This window comes from Hyla sarda, chromosome 7, assembly GCF_029499605.1.
Source record: "Hyla sarda isolate aHylSar1 chromosome 7, aHylSar1.hap1, whole genome shotgun sequence".
Taxonomy (NCBI): domain Eukaryota; kingdom Metazoa; phylum Chordata; class Amphibia; order Anura; family Hylidae; genus Hyla; species Hyla sarda.
Window position 1 is genome coordinate 6,734,556 of NC_079195.1, and position 21,740 is coordinate 6,756,295.

Here is a 21,740-nt window from a genome sequence, read left to right on the forward strand (position 1 = left end):
AGGTTGTCTACAGTCCGGGGGGAGAGGTTGTCTACAGTCCGGGGGGAGAGGTTGTCTGCAGTCCGGGGGGAAAAGGTTGTCTACAGTCCGGGGGGGAGAGGTTGTCTACAGTCCGGGGGGAGAGGTTGTCTACAGTCCGGGGGGAGAGGTTGTCTACAGTCCATGGGGAGGTTGTCTACAGTCCGGGGGGAGGTTGTCTACAGTCCGGGGGGAGAGGTTGTCTACAGTCCGGGGGAAGAGGTTGTCTACAGTCCGGGGGAGAGGTTGTCTACAGTCTAGGGGGAGGTTGTCTACAGTCCGGGGGGAGAGGTTGTCTACAGTCCGGGGGAAGAGGTTGTCTACAGTCCGGGGGGAGAGGTTGTCTACAGTCCGGGGGGAGAGGTTGTCTACAGTCCGGGAGGAGGTTGTCTAAAGTCCGGGGAGTGGTTGTCTACAGTCCGGGGGGAGGTTGTCTACAGTCCGGGGGGAGGTTGTCTACAGTCCGGGGGGAGGTTGTCTACAGTCCGGGGGGAGGTTGTCTACAGTCCAGGGGGAGGTGTTGTTTACCGTCCGAGGGGAGAGGTTGTCTACAGTCCGGGGGGAGGTTGTCTACAGTCCGGAGGGAAAGGTTGTCTACAGTCCGGGGGGAGAGGTTGTCTACAGTCCGGGGGGAGGCTGTCTACAGTACGGGGAGAGGTTGTCTACAGTCCAGGGAGAGAGGTTGCCTACCGTCCGAGGGGAGAGGTTGTCTACAGTCCGGGGGGAGAGGTTGTCTACAGTCCGGGGGGAGAGGTTGTCTACAGTCCGGGGGGAGAGGTTGTCTACAGTCCGGGGGGGAGAGGTTGTCTACAGTCCGGGGGGAGAGGTTGTCTACAGTCCGGGAGGAGGTTGTCTACAGTCCAGGGGGAGGTTGTCTACAGTCCAGGAGGAGGTTGTCTACAGTCCGGGGGGAGGTTGTCTACAGTCTGGGGGGAGGTTGTCTACAGTCCAGGGGGAGAGGTTGTTTACCGTCCGAGAGGAGAGGTTGTCTACAGTCCGGGGGGAGAGGTTGTCTACAGTCCGGGGGGAGAGGTTGTCTACAGTCCGGGGGGGAGAGGTTGTCTACAGTCCGGGGGGAAAGGTTGTCTACAGTCCGGGAGGAGGTTGTCTACAGTCCGGGGGGTGGTTGTCTACAGTCCGGGGGGAGGTTGTCTACAGTCCGGGGGGAGAGGTTGTCTACAGTCCGGGGGGAGGTTGTCTACAGTCCGGGGGGAGAGGTTGTCTACAGTCCGTGGGGAGAGGTTGTCTACAGTCCGGGGGGAGAGGTTGTCTACAGTCCGGGGGAAGAGGTTGTCTACAGTCCGGGGGGAGGTTGTCTACAGTCCGGGAGGAGGTTGTCTACAGTCCGGGGAGTGGTTGTCTACAGTCTGGGGGAAGGTTGTCTACAGTCCGGGGGGAGGTTGTCTACAGTCCGGGGGGGAGAGGTTGTCTACAGTCCGGGGGGAGAGGTTGTCTACAGTCCGGGAGGAGGTTGTCTACAGTCCGGGGGGTGGTTGTCTACAGTCCGGGGGGAGGTTGTCTACAGTCCGGGGGGAGAGGTTGTCTACAGTCCGGGGGGAGAGGTTGTCTACAGTCCGGGGGGAGAGGTTGTCTACAGTCCGTGGGGAGAGGTTGTCTACAGTCCGGGGGGAGAGGTTGTCTACAGTCCGGGGGAAGAGGTTGTCTACAGTCCGGGGGGAGGTTGTCTACAGTCCGGGAGGAGGTTGTCTACAGTCCGGGGAGTGGTTGTCTACAGTCTGGGGGGAGGTTGTCTACAGTCCGGGGGGAGGTTGTCTACAGTCCGGGGGGGAGAGGTTGTCTACAGTCCGGGGGGAGAGGTTGTCTACAGTCCGGGAGGAGGTTGTCTACAGTCCGGGGGGTGGTTGTCTACAGTCCGGGGGGAGGTTGTCTACAGTCCGGGGGGAGAGGTTGTCTACAGTCCGGGGGGAGAGGTTGTCTACAGTCCGGGGGGAGAGGTTGTCTACAGTCCGGGGGGAGAGGTTGTCTACAGTCCGAGGGAAGAGGTTGTCTACAGTCCGGGGGGAGGTTGTCTACAGTCCGGGGGGAGAGGTTGTCTACAGTCCGGGGGGAGAGGTTGTCTACAGTCCGGGGGGAGAGGTTGTCTACAGTCCGGGGGGAGAGGTTGTCTACAGTCCGGGAGGAGGTTGTCTAAAGTCCGGGGAGTGGTTGTCTACAGTCCGGGGGGAGGTTGTCTACAGTCCGGGGGGGGTTGTCTACAGTCCGGGGGGAGGTTGTCTACAGTCCGGGGGGAGGTTGTCTACAGTCCGGAGGGAAAGGTTGTCTACAGTCCGGGGGGAGAGGTTGTCTACAGTCCGGGGGGAGGCTGTCTACAGTACGGGGAGAGGCTGTCTATAGTCCGGGGGGAGGTTGTCTACAGTCCGGGGAGAGGTTGTCTACAGTCCGGGGGGAGAGGTTGTCTACAGTCCGGGGGAAGAGGTTGTCTACAGTCCGGGGGGAGGTTGTCTACAGTCCGGGAGGAGGTTGTCTACAGCCCGGGAGGAGGTTGTCTACAGTCTGGGGGGAGGTTGTCTACAGTCCGGGGGGAGGTTGTCTACAGTCCGGGGGGAGGCTGTCTATAGTCCGGGGGGAGGTTGTCTACAGTCCGGGGGGAGGCTGTCTACAGTCCGGGGGGAGGTTGTCTACAGTCCGGGGGGAGGCTGTCTATAGTCCGGGGGGAGGTTGTCTACAGTCCGGGGGGAGGCTGTCTATAGTCCGGGGGGAGGTTGTCTACAGTACGGGGGGAGGTTGTCTACAGTACGAGGGGAGGTTGTCTACAGTCCGGGGGGAGGTTGTCTACAGTCCGGGGGGAGGCTGTCTACAGTCCGGGGGGAGGCTGTCTACAGTCCGGGGGGAGGCTGTCTATAGTCCGGGGGGAGGTTGTGTACAGTCTGGAGGGAGGTTGTCTACAGTCCGTGGGGAGGTTGTCTACAGTCCAGGGGTAGATTGTCTACAGTCCGGAGGGAGGTTGTCTACAGTCCAGAAAGGTTGTCTACAGTCTGGGGGGAGGTTGTCTACACACCAGGAGGAGGTTGTCTAGAGTCCAGGAGGAGTTTGTCTACAGTCCTTGAGGAGGTTGCCTACAGTCCAGGAGGAGGTTGTCTACAGTCCAGGGAGGTTGTCTACAGTCCAGGGGGAGGTTGTCTACAGTCTGGAGGGAGGTTGTCTACAGTCCAGGAAGGATGTATACAGTCCGGGGGTAGTTTGTCTAAACACCAGGAGGAGGTTGTCTACAGTCCAGGAGGAGGTTATCTACAGTTCAGGAGGAGTTGTCTACAGTCCAGGAGGAGGTTGTCTACAGTCCAGAAGGAGTTGTCTGCAGTCCAGGAGGAGGTTGTATACAGTCCAAGAGGAGTTTTCTACAGTCCAGGAGGAGGTTGTATACAGTCCAGGAGGAGTTGTCTACAGTCCAGGAGGAGTTTTCTACAGTCCAGGAGGAGGTTGTCTACAGTCCAGGAGTTTTCTACAGTCCAGAAGGAGGCTGTATACAGTCCAGGAGGAGTTGTCTACAGTCCAGGAGGAGGTTGTCTACAGTCCAGGAGGAGGTTGTCTACAGTCCAGGAGGAGGTTATATACAGTCCAGGTGGATGTTGTCTACAGTCCAGGAGGAGGTTGTCTACAGTCCAGAAGGAGGTTGTTGAGGTTTGTTGAATGATTCTTTTGAAATCTGAAGTGATCTCTGATTCTCATCATGTAATTGTCAGTAAATTTCTATTATTTTTGTTAGTTCAGGAGAATTGTGGGTTTTTCTAAGGTGCTAACAATTTTGTCCATGTCTGTTCATGACCATAAAGTCCTCAGCGAGGAGCACACATCCTACCACTTTATATAAGGTTTTGCTGCTTTGTATCTTTCTATATATTGTACAAATTATGTAACAAAATTACTGTTCTTTATTATAAACCTTGTGCTTTACATTATTACAGATTGGTGCGTAATCTTATACACAGACAATGAGATTTACAGGTGAATCCAAGACGCTTCCCATGTTGGCCACCACGTGGCGCTGTGTTTACCATCAGGACATCCTATTAAAGAGGTAAATGATCCAATAATCCTGAATGACATCAATGAGATCATCAGGGGGGATGTCCTGGACAATGTATTGTAGTGAGCTCAGCGCCGGACACATCTCAGGCTCCTCCCTTATTTATGCGGCTTGGATTTAGTGGATTTCGGCCTTTTTTTTGGAGGTGCGGGGGGGCCGAGGTGGTCACTTTTAGTTTCAACAGGAGCTGAAGGTTCTGAAAAGAATTAGAAATATAATACAATATATGTACGTGAAATCGGGGAAAAACGGGAACATTAGAATTGGTGGAGTTATACAAAATCAGATGTGTTCACTATCACTGACAAACCACTGGGGGAGGAGTCAGCATGAGTAATAGGAGGCAATCAGTGTAATAGGGGGCAGTCAGTGTAATAGGGGGCAATCAATGTAATAGGAGGCAATCAGTGTAATAGGGGGCAGTCATTGTAATAGGGGGCAGTCAGTGTAATAGGGGGCGGTCAGTGTAATAGGGGGCAGTCAGTGTAATAGGGGGCAGTCAGTGTAATAGGCTGCAGTCAGTGTAATAGGGGGCAATCAATGTAATAGGAGGCAATCAGTGTAATAGGGGGCAGTCAGTGTAATAGGGGGCAGTCAGTGTAATAGGGGGCAGTCAGTGTAATAGGGGGCAGTCAGTGTAATAGGGGGCAGTCAGTGTAATAGGCTGCAGTCAGTGTAATAGGGGGCAATCAATGTAATAGGAGGCAATCAGTGTAATAGGGGGCAGTCATTGTAATAGGGGGCAGTCAGTGTAATAGGGGGCGGTCAGTGTAATAGGGGGCGGTCAGTGTAATAGGTGGCGGTCAGTGTAATAGGTGGCGGTCAGTGTAATAGGCTGCAGTCAGTGTAATAGGGGGCAATCAATGTAATAGGAGGCAGTCAGTGTAATAGAGGCGGTCAGTTTAATAGGGGGCAGTCATTGTAATAGGGGGCAGTCAGTGTAATAGGGGGCAGTCAGTGTAATAGGGGCAGTCAGTGTATAAAGGAGCAGTCAGTGTAATAGGGGACAGTCATTGTAATAGGGGACAGTCAGTGTAATAGGGGACAGTCAGTGTAATAGGGGACAGTCAGTGTAATAGGGGACAGTCAGTGTAATAGGGGGCAATCAATGTAATAGGAGGCATTCAGTGTAATAGGGGGCATTCAGTGTAATAGGGGGCAGTCAGCGTAATAGGAGGCAGTCAGTATAATAGGGGGCAGTCAGTATAATAGGAGGCAGTCAGTGTAATAGGAGGCAGTCAGTGTAATAGGGGCAGTCAGTGTAATAGGAGGCAGTCAGTGTAATAGGAGGCAGTCAGTGTAATAGGAGGCAGTCAGTATAATAGGGGGCAGTCAGTATAATAGGGGGCAGTCAGTGTAATAGGAGGCAGTCAGTGTAATAGGAGGCAGTCAGTGTAATAGGGGGCAGTCAGTGTAATAGGGGGCAGTCAGTGTAATAGGAGGCAGTCAGTGTAATAGGAGGCAGTCAGTGTAATAGGAGGCAGTCAGTGTAATAGGGGGCAGTCAGTGTAATAGGGGGCAGTCAGTGTAATAAGAGGCAGTCAGTGTAATAGGGGGCAGTCAGTGTAATAGGGGGCAGTCAGTGTAATAGGGGGCAGTCAGTGTAATAGGGGGCAGTCAGTGTAATAGGAGGCAGTCAGTGTAATAGGGGCAGTCAGTGTAATAGGGGCAGTCAGTGTAATAGGGAACAGTCAGTGTAATAGGGGGCAATCAATGTAATAGGGGGCAATCAATGTAATAGGAGGCAGTCAGTGTAATAGGAGGCAGTCAGTGTAATAGGGGGCAGTAAGTGTAATAGGGGGCAGTCAGTGTAATAGGCGGCAGTCAGTGTAATAGGGGGCAATCAATGTAATAGGGGGCAATCAATGTAATAGGGGGAAATCAATGTAATAAGAGGCAGTCAGTGTAATAGGGGGCAGTCAGTGTAATAGGAGGCAGTCAGTGTAATAGGGGGCAGTCAGTGTAATAAGGGGCAGTCAGTGTAATAGGGGGCAGTCAGTGTAATAGGGGGCAGTCAGTGTAATAGGGGGCAGTCAGTGTAATAGGGGGCAGTCAGTGTAATAGGGGGCAGTCAGTGTAATAGGGGCAGTCAGTGTAATAGGGGGCAGTCAGTGTAATAGGGGGCAGTCAGTGTAATAGGGAGCAGTCAGTGTTATAGGAGGCAGTCAGTGTAATAGGAGGCAGTCAGTGTAATAGTAGGCAGTCAGTGTAATAGGGGCTGTCAGTGTAATAGGAGGCAGTCAGTGTAATAGGGGGCGGTCAGTGTAATAGGGGGCAGTCAGTGTAATAGGAGGCAGTCAGTGTAATAGGGGGCAGTGAGTGTAATAGGAGGCAGTCAATGTAATAGGGGGCAGTCAGTGTAATAGGGGCAGTCAGTGTAATAGGGAACAGTCAGTGTAATAGGGGGCAATCAATGTAATAGGGGGCAATCAATGTAATAGGAGGCAGTCAGTGTAATAGGAGGCAGTCAGTGTAATAGGGGGCAGTAAGTGTAATAGGGGGCAATCAGTGTAATAGGCGGCAGTCAGTGTAATAGGGGGCAATCAATGTAATAGGGGGCAATCAATGTAATAGGGGGAAATCAATGTAATAAGAGGCAGTCAGTGTAATAGGGGGCAGTCAGTGTAATAGGAGGCAGTCAGTGTAATAGGGGGCAGTCAGTGTAATAAGGGGCAGTCAGTGTAATAGGGGGCAGTCAGTGTAATAGGGGGCAGTCAGTGTAATAGGGGGCAGTCAGTGTAATAGGGGGCAGTCAGTGTAATAGGGGGCAGTCAGTGTAATAGGGGCAGTCAGTGTAATAGGGGGCAGTCAGTGTAATAGGGGGCAGTCAGTGTAATAGGGAGCAGTCAGTGTTATAGGAGGCAGTCAGTGTAATAGGAGGCAGTCAGTGTAATAGTAGGCAGTCAGTGTAATAGGGGCTGTCAGTGTAATAGGAGGCAGTCAGTGTAATAGGGGGCAGTCAGTGTAATAGGGGGCAGTCAGTGTAATAGGAGGCAGTCAGTGTAATAGGAGGCAGTCAGTGTAATAGGAGGCAGTCAGTGTAATAGGGGGCAGTCAGTGTAATAGGGGGCAGTCAGTGTAATAAGAGGCAGTCAGTGTAATAGGGGGCAGTCAGTGTAATAGGGGGCAGTCAGTGTAATAGGGGGCAGTCAGTGTAATAGGGGGCAGTCAGTGTAATAGGAGGCAGTCAGTGTAATAGGGGCAGTCAGTGTAATAGGGGCAGTCAGTGTAATAGGGAACAGTCAGTGTAATAGGGGGCAATCAATGTAATAGGGGGCAATCAATGTAATAGGGGGCAATCAATGTAATAGGAGGCAGTCAGTGTAATAGGAGGCAGTCAGTGTAATAGGGGGCAGTAAGTGTAATAGGGGGCAGTCAGTGTAATAGGCGGCAGTCAGTGTAATAGGGGGCAATCAATGTAATAGGGGGCAATCAATGTAATAGGGGGAAATCAATGTAATAAGAGGCAGTCAGTGTAATAGGGGGCAGTCAGTGTAATAGGAGGCAGTCAGTGTAATAGGGGGCAGTCAGTGTAATAAGGGGCAGTCAGTGTAATAGGGGGCAGTCAGTGTAATAGGGGGCAGTCAGTGTAATAGGGGGCAGTCAGTGTAATAGGGGGCAGTCAGTGTAATAGGGGGCAGTCAGTGTAATAGGGGCAGTCAGTGTAATAGGGGGCAGTCAGTGTAATAGGGGGCAGTCAGTGTAATAGGGAGCAGTCAGTGTTATAGGAGGCAGTCAGTGTAATAGGAGGCAGTCAGTGTAATAGTAGGCAGTCAGTGTAATAGGGGCTGTCAGTGTAATAGGAGGCAGTCAGTGTAATAGGGGGCGGTCAGTGTAATAGGGGGCAGTCAGTGTAATAGGAGGCAGTCAGTGTAATAGGGGGCAGTGAGTGTAATAGGAGGCAGTCAATGTAATAGGGGGCAGTCAGTGTAATAGGGGCAGTCAGTGTAATAGGGAACAGTCAGTGTAATAGGGGGCAATCAATGTAATAGGGGGCAATCAATGTAATAGGAGGCAGTCAGTGTAATAGGAGGCAGTCAGTGTAATAGGGGGCAGTAAGTGTAATAGGGGGCAGTCAGTGTAATAGGCGGCAGTCAGTGTAATAGGGGGCAATCAATGTAATAGGGGGCAATCAATGTAATAGGGGGAAATCAATGTAATAAGAGGCAGTCAGTGTAATAGGGGGCAGTCAGTGTAATAGGAGGCAGTCAGTGTAATAGGGGGCAGTCAGTGTAATAAGGGGCAGTCAGTGTAATAGGGGGCAGTCAGTGTAATAGGGGGCAGTCAGTGTAATAGGGGGCAGTCAGTGTAATAGGGGGCAGTCAGTGTAATAGGGGCAGTCAGTGTAATAGGGGGCAGTCAGTGTAATAGGGGGCAGTCAGTGTAATAGGGAGCAGTCAGTGTTATAGGAGGCAGTCAGTGTAATAGGAGGCAGTCAGTGTAATAGTAGGCAGTCAGTGTAATAGGGGCTGTCAGTGTAATAGGAGGCAGTCAGTGTAATAGGGGGCGGTCAGTGTAATAGGGGGCAGTCAGTGTAATAGGAGGCAGTCAGTGTAATAGGGGGCAGTGAGTGTAATAGGAGGCAGTCAATGTAATAGGGGGCAGTCAGTGTAATAGGAGGCAGTCAGTGTAATAGGGGGCAGTCAGTGTAATAGGGGGCAGTCAGTGTAATAGGGGGCAGTCAGTGTAATAGGGGGCAGTCAGTGTAATAGGGAGCAGTCAGTGTTATAGGAGGCAGTCAGTGTAATAGGGGCAGTCAGTGTAATAGGGGGCAGTCAGTGTAATAGGGGGCAGTCAGTGTAATAGGAGGCAGTCAGTGTAATAGGGTGCAGTGAGTGTAATAGGGGACAGTCAGTGTAATAGGGGACAGTCAGTGTAATAGGGGGCAGTCAGTGTAATAGGGGGCAGTCAGTGTAATAGGGGGCAGTCAGTGTAATAGGAGGCAGTCAGTGTATAAAGGGGCAGTCAGTGTAATAGGGGGCAGTCAGTGTAATAGGGGGCAGTCAGTGTAATAGGGGGCAGTCAGTGTAATAGGAGGCAGTCAGTGTAATAGGGGGCAGTCAGTGTTATAGGGGGCAGTCAGTGTAATAGGCTGCAGTCAGTGTAATAGGGGCTGTCAGTGTAATAGGGGCAATCAGTGTAATAGGGGGCAGTCAGTGTAATAGGGAGCAGTCAGTGTTATAGGAGGCAGTCAGTGTAATAGGCTGCAGTCAGTGAAATAGGGGGCAGTCAGTGTAATAGGGGCAGTCAGTGTAATAGGGGCAGTCAGTGTAATAGGGGACAGTCAGTGTAATAGGAGGCAGTCAGTGTAATAGGAGGCAGTCAGTGTTATAGGAGGCAGTCAGTGTAATAGGGGACAGTCAGTGTAATAGGGGCAGTCAGTGTAATACGAGGCAGTCAGTGTAATAGGAGGCAGTCAGTGTATAAAGGGGCAGTCAGTGTTATAGGGGGCAGTCAGTGTAATAGGAGGCAGTCAGTGTAATAGGGGACAGTCAGTGTAATAGGGGCAGTCAGTGTAATAGGAGGCAGTCAGTGTAATAGGCTGCAGCCAGTGAAATAGGGGGCAGTCAGTGTAATAGGAGGCAGTCAGTGTAATAGGGGCTGTCAGTGTAATAGGGGGCAGTCAGTGTAATAGGGGGCAGTCAGTGTAATAGGGGGCAGTCAGTGTAATAGGGGGCAGTCAGTGTAATAGGGAGCAGTCAGTGTTATAGGAGGCAGTCAGTGTAATAGGGACAGTCAGTGTAATAGGGGGCAGTCAGTGTAATAGGGGGCAGTCAGTGTAATAGGAGGCAGTCAGTGTAATAGGGTGCAGTGAGTGTAATAGGGGACAGTCAGTGTAATAGGGGGCAGTCAGTGTAATAGGGGGCAGTCAGTGTAATAGGAGGCAGTCAGTGTATAAAGGGGCAGTCAGTGTTATAGGGGGCCGTCAGTGTAATAGGAGGCAGTCAGTGTAATAGGGGGCAGTCAGTGCAATAGGGGGCAGTCAGTGCAATAGGGGGCAGTCAGTGTAATAGGGGGCAGTCAGTGTAATAGGGGGCAGTCAGTGTAATAGGGGGCAGTCAGTGTAATAGGAGGCAGTCAGTGTAATAGGGGCTGTCAGTGTAATAGGGGCAATCAGTGTAATAGGGAGCAGTCAGTGTTATAGGAGGCAGTCAGTGTAATAGGCTGCAGTCAGTGAAATAGGGGGCAGTCAGTGTAATAGGGGCAGTCAGTGTAATAGGGGCAGTCAGTGTAATAGGGGACAGTCAGTGTAATAGGAGGCAGTCAGTGTAATAGGAGGCAGTCAGTGTTATAGAAGGCAGTCAGTGTAATAGGGGCAGTCAGTGTAATAGGGGACAGTCAGTGTAATAGGGGCAGTCAGTGTAATAGGGGCAGTCAGTGTAATAGGAGGCAGTCAGTGTAATAGGGGGCAGTCAGTGTAATAGGAGGCAGTCAGTGTAATAGGGGCAGTCAGTGTAATAGGAGGCAGTCAGTGTATAAAGGGGCAGTCAGTGTTATAGGGGGCAGTAAGTGTAATAGGAGGCAGTCAGTGTAATAGGAGGCAGTCAGTGTAATAGGGGGCAGTCAGTGTAATAGGGGGCAGTCAGTGTAATAGGAGGCAGTCAGTGTAATAGGGGGCAATCAATGTAATAGGAGGCAGTCAGTGTAATAGTGTAATAGGGGGCAGTCAGTGTAATAGGGGCAGTCAGTGTAATAGGGGGCAGTCAGTGTAATAGGGGGCAGTCAGTGTAATAGGAGGCAGTCAGTGTAATAGGGGGCAGTCAGTGTAATAGGGGGCAGTCAGTGTAATAGGGGGCAGTCAGTGTAATAGGGGGCAGTCAGTGTAATAGGGGGCAGTGAGTGTAATAGGAGGCAGTCAGTGTAATAGGAGGCAGTCAGTGTAATAGGGGGCAGTCAGTGTAATAGGAGGCAGTCAGTGTAATAGGGGGCAGTCAGTGTAATAGGGGGCAGTGAGTGTAATAGGGGGCAGTCAGTGTAATAGGAGGCAGTCAGTGTAATAGGGGCAGTCAGTGTAATAGGGGGCATTCAGTGTAATAGGGGGCAGTGAGTGTAATAGGGGGCAGTCAGTGTAATAGGAGGCAGTCAGTGTAATAGGGGGCAGTCAGTGTAATAGGAGGCAGTCAGTGTAATAGGGGGCGACCACTTTATTAGGTACACCTGTTCAATTGCTTAACACAAATAGCTAATCAGCCAATCACATGGCAGCAGCTCAATGCATTAAACATGTAGATTTGGTCAAAACAACTTGCTGCAGTTGAACCCGATCATCAGAATGGGGAAGAAAAGGGGATGTACATTACTGTGAACCTGGCATGGGTGTTGATCCCAGACGGCTGGTCTATGAATTTCATAAACTGCTTATCTACTGGGATCTTCTCACAACCATCTCTAGGGTTTTCAGAGAACAGTCCGAAAAAGAGAAAATATCCAGTGAGGAGGAAAATACCTTGTTGGTGTCAGAGGAGAATAGGCAGACTGGTTCGAGATGAGAGAAGGGCACCCAAGGTCTGCAGAATATCATCTCTGGGCTACAGCAGCGGACGACCACACCGGGGTCCAGTCCTGTCAGCTTAGAACAGGAAACTGAGGCGACAATTCACACAGGTCACCAGAATCGGACAATGGAAGATGGAAGAACATTGTCTGGTCTGAGGAGTCTCCATTCCAGCTGTGACATTCAGCAATTTGGTGCAAACAACATAAAGCCTGGATCCGTCCTGCCTTGTATAAGCAGGTCAGGCAGGTCTGGTGGTGTAATGGGGGGGGGGGGGACATTTTCTGGGCACTTTGGGCCCCTTCGTACCAATTGAGCCTGGTATAAACACCAGCCTGAGTATTGTTTTTTTGTTTTTGTTTTTTAAATCAGATATTTTTAATGAGATTTTAAACATTTTTAAACAAACAAAAACATTTCACCAACAATAAACCCCCCCTCCACCCACTCTACAAACAAACCTTCCGTCTCTCCCTTCTGCAGCTTCAAAAAGAAGCACTAGAATTTAGCTAGAGGTTGAAATATACTCATATCCCGACGGAAATACTCCCGTACTCACAACCACAGCAGGCGGTACCCACAGGGTCTCCAACAAAGCCACCAGAGAAGGATAGAAAGAAAGGGCAGACGAGGAAAAGAGTGAAGACACCTACAAAAATCCCCAAAAGTTAAGCCAAAGATGCCATGGCAACCACATTCCAAGGGCTCGCAAGCACTTATGAACCAGTCGTCGGGGGGTCAAAATGGTGCACCCAGGGTCCCCAAATACCATCAAATTTCCTTTCAACTTTACGTTTAAGATATATCCCCTTCTCCACAATCGTTTAATAAGATCAGCTACACCTGGAGGAGACGGTCTCATCCAGTACTGCGCGATTAGTTTCCTGGCTTAGTACCACAGGGGTGCGCAGCCTATTGCATTAGGGTGTGCACCCTAAAGCACAAACTCACGCTGCGCGCATGCATATATATATAAAAAAACAAAAATAAACAGTGGCACACCAAGTGAAAAAAGAAAGGTGGTTTATTTAAAAAAAAAAAAACGTGTTAGGCAACGTTTCAGCTGGCTCACCCAGCCATTTTCAGTGGGTGAGCCAGCTGAAACGTTGCCTAACACGTTTTTTTTTTAAATAAACCACCTTTCTTTTTTCACTTGGTGTGCCACTGTTTATTTTTGTTTTGTGTCTTGGAGGGGTCCCTAACCTGGACCTGACACAGTAGGCACCCGTGCACCTTTTTTCCTCTGGAGTGCTGCTTTCCTGATATATATATATATATATATATATATATACACACACACACACACACACACACACACACACAAATACACTCTTGCTTGCATGCACACATACATAAACATAAAAGTCCCTGCACATTAGGTTGCCAGTAGAGTTCCCCCACATTATGTTGGCAGTACAGTTCCCCCACATTATGTTGGCAGTACAGTTCCCCAACATTAGGTGCAGTACAGTTCCCCAACATTAGGTGCAGTACAGTTCCCCAACATTAGGTGCAGTACAGTTCCCCCACATTAGGTGTAGTACAGTTCCCCCACATTAGGTGCAGCACAGTTCCCCCACATTAGGTGCAGTATAGTTCCCCCCATTAGGTGCAGTATAGTTCCCCCACATTAGGTGCAGTATAGTTCCCCACATTAGGTGCAGTACAGTTCCCCCACATTAGGTTGCCAGTACAGTTCCCCCACATTAGGTTGGCAGTACAGTTCCCCAACATTAGGTGCAGTACAGTTCGCCCACATTAGGTGCAGTACAGTTCCCCCACATTAGGTGCAGTGCAGTTCCCCCACATTAGGTGCAGTGCAGTTCCCCCACATTAGGTGCAGTACAGTTCTCCCCACATTAGGTGCAGTACAGTTCCCCCACATTAGGTGTAGTATAGTTCCCCCACATTAGGTGCAGCACAGTTCCCCCACATTAGGTGCAGCACAGTTCCCCCACATTAGGTGCAGTACAGTTCCCCCACATTAGGTGTAGTACAGTTCCCCCACATTAGGTGCAGTACAGTTCCCCCACATTAGGTGCAGCACAGTTCCCCCACATTAGGTGCAGCACAGTTCCCCCACATTAGGTGCAGTATAATTCCCCCACATTAGGTGCAGCATAGTTCCCCCACATAAGGTGCAGTGGTTCTCCACATTAGGTTGGCAGTATAGTTCCCCACATTAGGTGCATTATAGCTCCACCACATTAGGTGCAGTATAGTTTCTCCACATTAGGTGCAGTATAGTTCTCCCACATTAGGTGCAGTATAGTTGCCCACATTAGGTGCAGTATAGTCCCACACATTAGGTGCAGTATAGTTCTCCCACATTAGGTGCAGTATAGTTCTCCCACATTAGGTGCAGTATAGTTCCCCCACATTAGGTGCAGTATAGTTCTCCCACATTAGGTGCAGTATAGTTCCCCCACATTAGGTGCAGTATAGTTCCCCCACATTAGGTGCAGTATAATTCCCCCACATTAGGTGCAGTATAGTTCCCCCACATTAGGTGCAGTATAATTCCCCCACATTAGGTGCAGTATAGTTTCCCACATTAGGTGCAGTATAGTTTCCCACATTAGGTTGGCAGTATAGTTCCCCCACATTAGGTGCAGTATAGTTTCCCCACAGACATACAGCCTTCAGCCATATACAATGTATGGCTGGAGGCTGTATACCTATGTACTCCTACTTCAGCGTTTCGACCACCGCTCCTCCCGTCTGGCCTATAGACCATAGCAGTAGGTCCGGGACTGGAGGAGCGGTGGTCGGAACACTGAAGATGAGGTGTTGCCAGCTCGTTCTCCTTGTCGATGCTCCGCTCCTCCATTGCTATGGGCGCACGCACGGGACGTCAGTGACATCCCTGCGTGCACTACCTCCCAGCGGCCCCTGCGTTTTTAAAGTTAACGCGGGGGCCGCCGCAGAAATGTAACAGGGACATCCTTGTGTCCCCAAAAGATCTTTGTAACAGGGGAATGTGACGGGGGCCCCCTGCGGGCTGTTCAATGGCGGACGCGGATCCCCCCTGGGCTTTATTAGGGTACGCCTATGTTTGCAACAGTTGGAGAGCCACAGGTTGGACACCCCTTTGTATATAGGATGAAAGGCAGCACTGGTCATTAAAGGGTTAACCACAATGGCTGTTATAGACTATACACTGGTGTTTTCCAAGCATGGAAAACGTGGCCCCAAAGCTTGCAAAGGAGCTGGGTAGTGGGAGAGGAATCCGGAAGTCTGGTCAGGGCCCCAATCTCCAGAATATGCAGTGGCACCCTCCCTCCATGCCTGGCCATAAATAACCGGCCCGTTGGACCCAGGAGAGACGTCTTCGCCCATCCTCTAACCTGATGCAGTTGCGAGGCAAGATAATTGTTACGCCGAGCGCTCCGGGTCCCCGCTCCTCCCCGGAGCGCTCGCTACACTCTCCCCGCTGCAGCGCTCCGGTCAGATCCACTGACCCGGGGCGCTGCGATTCCGCTTCCAGCCGGGATGCGATTCGCGATGCGGGTAGCGCCCGCTCGCGATGCGCACCCCGGCTCCCGTACCTGACTCGCTCTCCCTCGGTCCTGTCCCGGCGCGCGCGGCCCCGCTCCCTAGGGCGCGCGCGCGCCGGGTCTTTGCGATTTAAAGGGCCACTGCGCCGCTGATTGGCGCAGTGATTCCAATTAGTGTGTTCACCTGTGCACTTCCCTATATCACCTCACTTCCCCTGCACTCCCTTGCCGGATCTTGTTGCCATCGTGCCAGTGAAAGCGTTTCCTTGTGTGTTCCTAGCCTGTGTTCCAGACCTCCTGCCGTTGCCCCTGACTACGATCCTTGCTGCCTGCCCCGACCTTCTGCTACGTCCGACCTTGCTTCTGTCTACTCCCTTGTACCGCGCCTATCTTCATCAGCCAGAGAGGTGAGCCGTTGCTAGTGGATACGACCTGGTCACTACCGCCGCAGCAAGACCATCCCGCTTTGCGGCGGGCTCTGGTGAAAACCAGTAGTGACTTAGAACCGATCCACTAGCACGGTCCACGCCAATCCCTCTCTGGCACAGAGGATCCACTACCTGCCAGCCGGCATCGTGACAGTAGATCCGGCCATGGATCCCGCTGAAGTTCCTCTGCCAGTTGTCGCTGACCTTACCACGGTGGTCGCCCAGCAGTCACAACAGATAGCGCAACAAGGCCAACAGCTGTCTCAACTGACCGTGATGCTACAGCAGTTACTACCACAGCTTCAGCAGTCATCTCCTCCGCCAGCTCCTGCACCTCCTCCGCAGCGAGTGGCCGCTCCTGGTCTACGCCTATCCTTGCCGGATAAATTTGATGGGGACTCTAAGTTTTGCCGTGGCTTTCTTTCCCAATGTTCCCTGCATCTGGAGATGATGTCGGACCAGTTTCCCACTGAAAGGTCTAAGGTGGCTTTCGTAATCAGCCTTCTGTCTGGAAAAGCCCTGTCTTGGGCCACACCGCTCTGGGACCGCAATGACCCCGTCACTGCCTCTGTACACTCCTTCTTCTCGGAAATCCGAAGTGTCTTTGAGGAACCTGCCCGAGCCTCTTCTGCTGAGACTGCCCTGTTGAACCTGGTCCAGGGTAATTCTTCCGTTGGCGAGTATGCCGTACAATTCCGTACTCTTGCTTCAGAATTATCCTGGAATAATGAGGCCCTCTGCGCGACCTTTAAAAAAGGCCTATCCAGCAACATTAAAGATGTTCTGGCCGCACGAGAAATTCCTGCTAATCTACATGAACTCATTCACCTAGCCACTCGCATTGACATGCGTTTTTCCGAAAGGCGTCAGGAGCTCCGCCAAGATATGGACTCTGTTCGCACGAGGCGTTTCTTCTCCTCGGCTCCTCTCTCCTCTGGTCCCCTGCAATCCGTTCCTGTGCCTCCCGCCGTGGAGGCTATGCAGGTCGACCGGTCTCGCCTGACACCTCAAGAGAGGACACGACGCCGCATGGAGAACCTCTGCCTGTACTGTGCTAGTACCGAACACTTCCTGAGGGATTGTCCTATCCGTCCTCCCCGCCTGGAAAGACGTACGCTGACTCCGCACAAAGGTGAGACAGTCCTTGATGTCTACTCTGCTTCTCCACGTCTTACTGTGCCTGTGCGGATGTCTGCCTCTGCCTTCTCCTTCTCTACTGTGGCCTTCTTGGACTCTGGATCTGCAGGAAATTTTATTTTGGCCTCTCTCGTCAACAGGTTCAACATCCCAGTGACCAGTCTCGCCAGACCCCTTTACATCAATTGTGTAAACAATGAAAGATTGGACTGTACCATACGTTTCCACTGGGGAGATCAAGAGTTGGGGGCCCTCTTGTTCCAAGGACTGTCTAAAACCGGTTCCCAGTAACCCTTGCCGTGACTCTGTGGTTCCTCCAGTAACCGGTCTCCCTAAGGCCTATATGGACTTCGCGGATGTTTTCTGCAAAAAACAAGCTGAGACTCTACCTCCTCACAGGCCTTATGATTGTCCTATCGACCTCCTCCCGGGCACTACTCCACCCCGGGGCAGAATTTATCCTCTCTCTGCCCCAGAGACTCTTGCCATGTCTGAATACGTCCAGGAAAATTTAAAAAAGGGCTTTATCCGTAAATCCTCCTCTCCTGCCGGAGCCGGATTTTTCTTTGTGTCCAAAAAAGATGGCTCCCTACGTCCTTGCATTGACTACCGCGGTCTTAATAAAATCACGGTTAAGAACCGCTACCCCCTACCCCTCATCTCTGAACTCTTTGATCGCCTCCAAGGTGCCCACATCTTTACTAAACTGGACTTAAGAGGTGCCTATAACCTCATCCGCATCAGAGAGGGGGATGAGTGGAAAACGGCATTTAACACCAGAGATGGACACTTTGAGTATCTGGTCATGCCCTTTGGCCTGTGCAACGCCCCTGCTGTCTTCCAAGACTTTGTTAATGAAATTTTTCGTGATCTGTTATACTCCTGTGTTGTTGTATATCTGGACGATATCCTAATTTTTTCTGCCAATCTAGAAGAACACCGCCAGCATGTCCGTATGGTTCTTCAGAGACTTCGTGACAATCAACTCTATGCCAAAATTGAGAAATGTCTGTTTGAATGCCAATCTCTTCCTTTTCTAGGATATTTGGTCTCTGGCCAGGGACTACAAATGGATCCAGACAAACTCTCTGCCGTCTTAGATTGGCCACGCCCCTCCGGACTCCGTGCTATCCAACGCTTTTTGGGGTTCGCCAATTATTACAGGCAATTTATTCCACATTTTTCTACCGTTGTGGCTCCTATCGTGGCTTTAACCAAAAAAAATGCCGATCCCAAGTCTTGGCCTCCTCAAGCGGAAGACGCCTTTAAACGACTCAAGTCTGCCTTTTCTTCGGCTCCCGTGCTCTCCAGACCTGACCCTTCCAAACCCTTTCTATTGGAGGTTGATGCCTCCTCAGTGGGAGCTGGAGCTGTTCTTCTACAAAAAAATTCTTCCGGGCATGCTGTCACTTGTGGTTTTTTTTCTAGGACCTTCTCTCCGGCGGAGAGGAACTACTCCATCGGGGATCGAGAGCTTCTAGCCATCAAATTAGCACTTGAGGAATGGAGGCATCTGCTGGAGGGATCAAGATTTCCAGTTATTATTTACACCGACCACAAGAACCTCTCCTACCTCCAGTCTGCCCAACGGCTGAATCCTCGCCAGGCCCGGTGGTCTCTGTTCTTTGCCCGATTTAATTTTGAGATTCACTTTCGGCCTGCCGATAAGAACATTAGGGCCGATGCTCTCTCTCGTTCCTCGGATGCCTCAGAAGTTGAACTCTCTCCGCAACACATCATTCCACCTGACTGCCTGATCTCCACTTCTCCAGCCTCCATCAGGCAAACTCCTCCAGGAAAGACCTTTGTTTCTCCACGCCAACGCCTCGGAATCCTCAAATGGGGTCACTCCTCCCATCTCGCAGGTCATGTGGGCATCAAGAAATCTGTGCAACTCATCTCCCGCTTCTATTGGTGGCCGACTCTGGAGACGGATGTTGTGGACTTTGTGCGAGCCTGCACTATCTGTGCCCGGGATAAGACTCCTCGCCAGAAGCCCGCTGGTCTTCTTCATCCCCTGCCTGTCCCCGAACAGCCTTGGTCTCTGATTGGTATGGATTTTATTACTGATTTACCCCCTTCCCGTGGCAACACTGTTATTTGGGTGGTCGTTGATCGATTCTCCAAAATGGCACATTTCATCCCTCTTCCTGGTCTTCCTTCAGCGCCTCAGTTGGCTAAACAATTTTTTGTACACATTTTTCGTCTTCACGGGTTGCCTACGCAGATCGTCTCGGATAGAGGCGTCCAATTCGTGTCTAAATTCTGGAGGGCTCTCTGTAAACAACTCAAGATTAAATTAAATTTTTCTTCTGCATATCATCCCCAGTCCAATGGACAAGTAGAAAGAATTAACCAGGTCTTGGGTGATTATTTGCGACATTTTGTTTCCTCCCGCCAGGATGACTGGGCAGATCTCCTTCCATGGGCCGAATTCTCGTATAACTTCAGAGTCTCTGAATCTTCCTCCAAATCCCCATTTTTCGTGGTGTACGGCCGTCACCCTCTTCCCCCCCTCCCTACCCCCTTGCCCTCTGGTCTGCCCGCTGTGGATGAAATTTCTCGTGACCTTTCCATCATATGGAGAGAGACCCAAAATTCTCTCTTACAGGCTTCATCACGCATGAAGAAGTTCGCGGATAAGAAAAGAAGAGCCCCTCCCATTTTTTCCCCTGGAGACAAGGTATGGCTCTCCGCTAAATATGTCCGCTTCCGTGTCCCTAGCTACAAGTTGGGACCACGCTATCTTGGTCCTTTCAAAATTTTGTGTCAGATTAATCCTGTCTCTTACAAACTTCTTCTTCCTCCTTCTCTTCGTATCCCTAATGCCTTTCACGTTTCTCTTCTTAAACCACTCATCCTCAACCGTTTTTCTCCCAAATCTGTTCCTCCCACTCCTGTTTCCGGCTCCTCGGACATCTTCTCTGTCAAAGAGATCTTAGCTTCTAAAAAGGTCAGAGGGAAAACTTTTTTTTTAGTGGATTGGGAGGGTTGTGGTCCTGAAGAGAGATCCTGGGAACCTGAGGACAACATCCTAGACAAAAGTCTGCTCCTCAGGTTCTCAGGCTCTAAGAAGAGGGGGAGACCCAAGGGGGGGGGTACTGTTACGCCGAGCGCTCCGGGTCCCCGCTCCTCCCCGGAGCGCTCGCTACACTCTCCCCGCTGCAGCGCTCCGGTCAGATCCACTGACCCGGGGCGCTGCGATTCCGCTTCCAGCCGGGATGCGATTCGCGATGCGGGTAGCGCCCGCTCGCGATGCGCACCCCGGCTCCCGTACCTGACTCGCTCTCCCTCGGTCCTGTCCCGGCGCGCGCGGCCCCGCTCCCTAGGGCGCGCGCGCGCCGGGTCTTTGCGATTTAAAGGGCCACTGCGCCGCTGATTGGCGCAGTGATTCCAATTAGTGTGTTCACCTGTGCACTTCCCTATATCACCTCACTTCCCCTGCACTCCCTTGCCGGATCTTGTTGCCATCGTGCCAGTGAAAGCGTTTCCTTGTGTGTTCCTAGCCTGTGTTCCAGACCTCCTGCCGTTGCCCCTGACTACGATCCTTGCTGCCTGCCCCGACCTTCTGCTACGTCCGACCTTGCTTCTGTCTACTCCCTTGTACCGCGCCTATCTTCAGCAGCCAGAGAGGTGAGCCGTTGCTAGTGGATACGACCTGGTCACTACCGCCGCAGCAAGACCATCCCGCTTTGCGGCGGGCTCTGGTGAAAACCAGTAGTGACTTAGAACCGATCCACTAGCACGGTCCACGCCAATCCCTCTCTGGCACAGAGGATCCACTACCTGCCAGCCGGCATCGTGACAATAATACAGCCAGGGATTAGGTAACGCCAGCCCACCTGAAGTTTTCCCCCCTTGTAACGTCTCAAGTTCGATCCCAGCAGTCGCCCCCCACACCAACTGCCGGAAAAGCCGCTGTATCCTATGAAAATAAGTCATTGCTATCCACACTGGTATAAAATCATGTAAAGAGGGTGCGATGTTAATATCCAAGTATTTAAATTCCTTAACCATCTGGATATTAGAGAGGGCTATCTGAGGAATACTAGGCAAAGGGTCTAGGGGCATCAGTACTGACTTGTCCCAATTAATGAGCAGGCCAGAGTAGGTACCAAAGTCGGTAATAATAGACATAGCAGGGGCCAAGGACCTAGTGGTATCACCCAAAAATAGTAACATATCATCTGCATATAGCGCTAGTCTCTCGTCCAAGGAGCCATAACGGAAACCAATTATATCAGGTGAGGACCGTAGGAGACAAGCCAGCGGCTCTATAGCTAATGCAAAGAGAAGAGGCAACAGGGGGCACCCTTGCCGCGTACCCCTCCTCAACTCAAATGATGGGGAAAGCCCTCCATTAACCTGAAGACGGGCTGTCGGGCATTGATAAAGGAGTTTAACATAAGAAAGAAACCTGGGTCCGAACCCCATAGCCCCCAGCACTCCCCACAGATAGTTCATCAAATGCCTTGGCAGCGTCTAATGAAAAAATCGATCTAGCCCCTGCGCCCTCCTGTGTCATCTGCAAATTAAGATACACTCTCCTAATATTATCTACCATAGATTTACCTGGCATAAAGCCAGTCTGATCCCCATGGACTAGAGACAAGACAACTTTAACTAATCTGTTAGCGAGTACCCGGGCCAGCAACTTCATGTCAGCACACAGTAATGAGATCGGTCTGTAAGAACCAACACATAAAAGGTCTTTTCCCGGTTTTGGAATAAGTACTACAATAGCCTCCATCACGGAACGAGGCAAAGCGCCTTCCAAAGCCTGCGACCCGACCACTCGCAACAGCTGGGGCAGGAGTATCCCTGAGAATTTTTTATATACCTCACTCAGAAGGCCATCCGGGCCAGGGGCCTTTTCATTAGCAGCATCTTTCAGAGCTAATTCCAATTCCTGCAGAGAGATGGGCGAGTCCAGCTCGTCCCTCTCCTCCGGAGAAAGGGAAGGAAGTGAGGCCCTGCCCACATACTCCACCAAGGCCTCCCCAGTACAAGAGGTCCTGGTAGAGTAAGCCTCCTTATAAAAGTCTACCATCACACCCAAGATCTCCTCATCTGCCGTGACCTCTCTCCCCGAACATCCCGTAAACATTCAATATACGCAA

General features: G+C 51.3%; 1 protein-coding gene across 1 annotated transcript in view; it reads right to left on the reverse strand.

Annotated features, from left to right (window-relative positions):
- Positions 1 to 3,581: 3,581 nt before the first annotated feature.
- Positions 3,582 to 21,740, reverse strand: part of AXDND1 (axonemal dynein light chain domain containing 1) — a 163,623-nt gene continuing 145,464 nt past the window's right edge. The window contains exon 25 of the mRNA XM_056529377.1: positions 3,582 to 4,259. Within this exon, the coding sequence (XP_056385352.1) occupies positions 4,162 to 4,259 (98 nt within the window). The 3' untranslated portion in view covers positions 3,582 to 4,161. The remainder of the gene's footprint in view (positions 4,260 to 21,740) is intronic.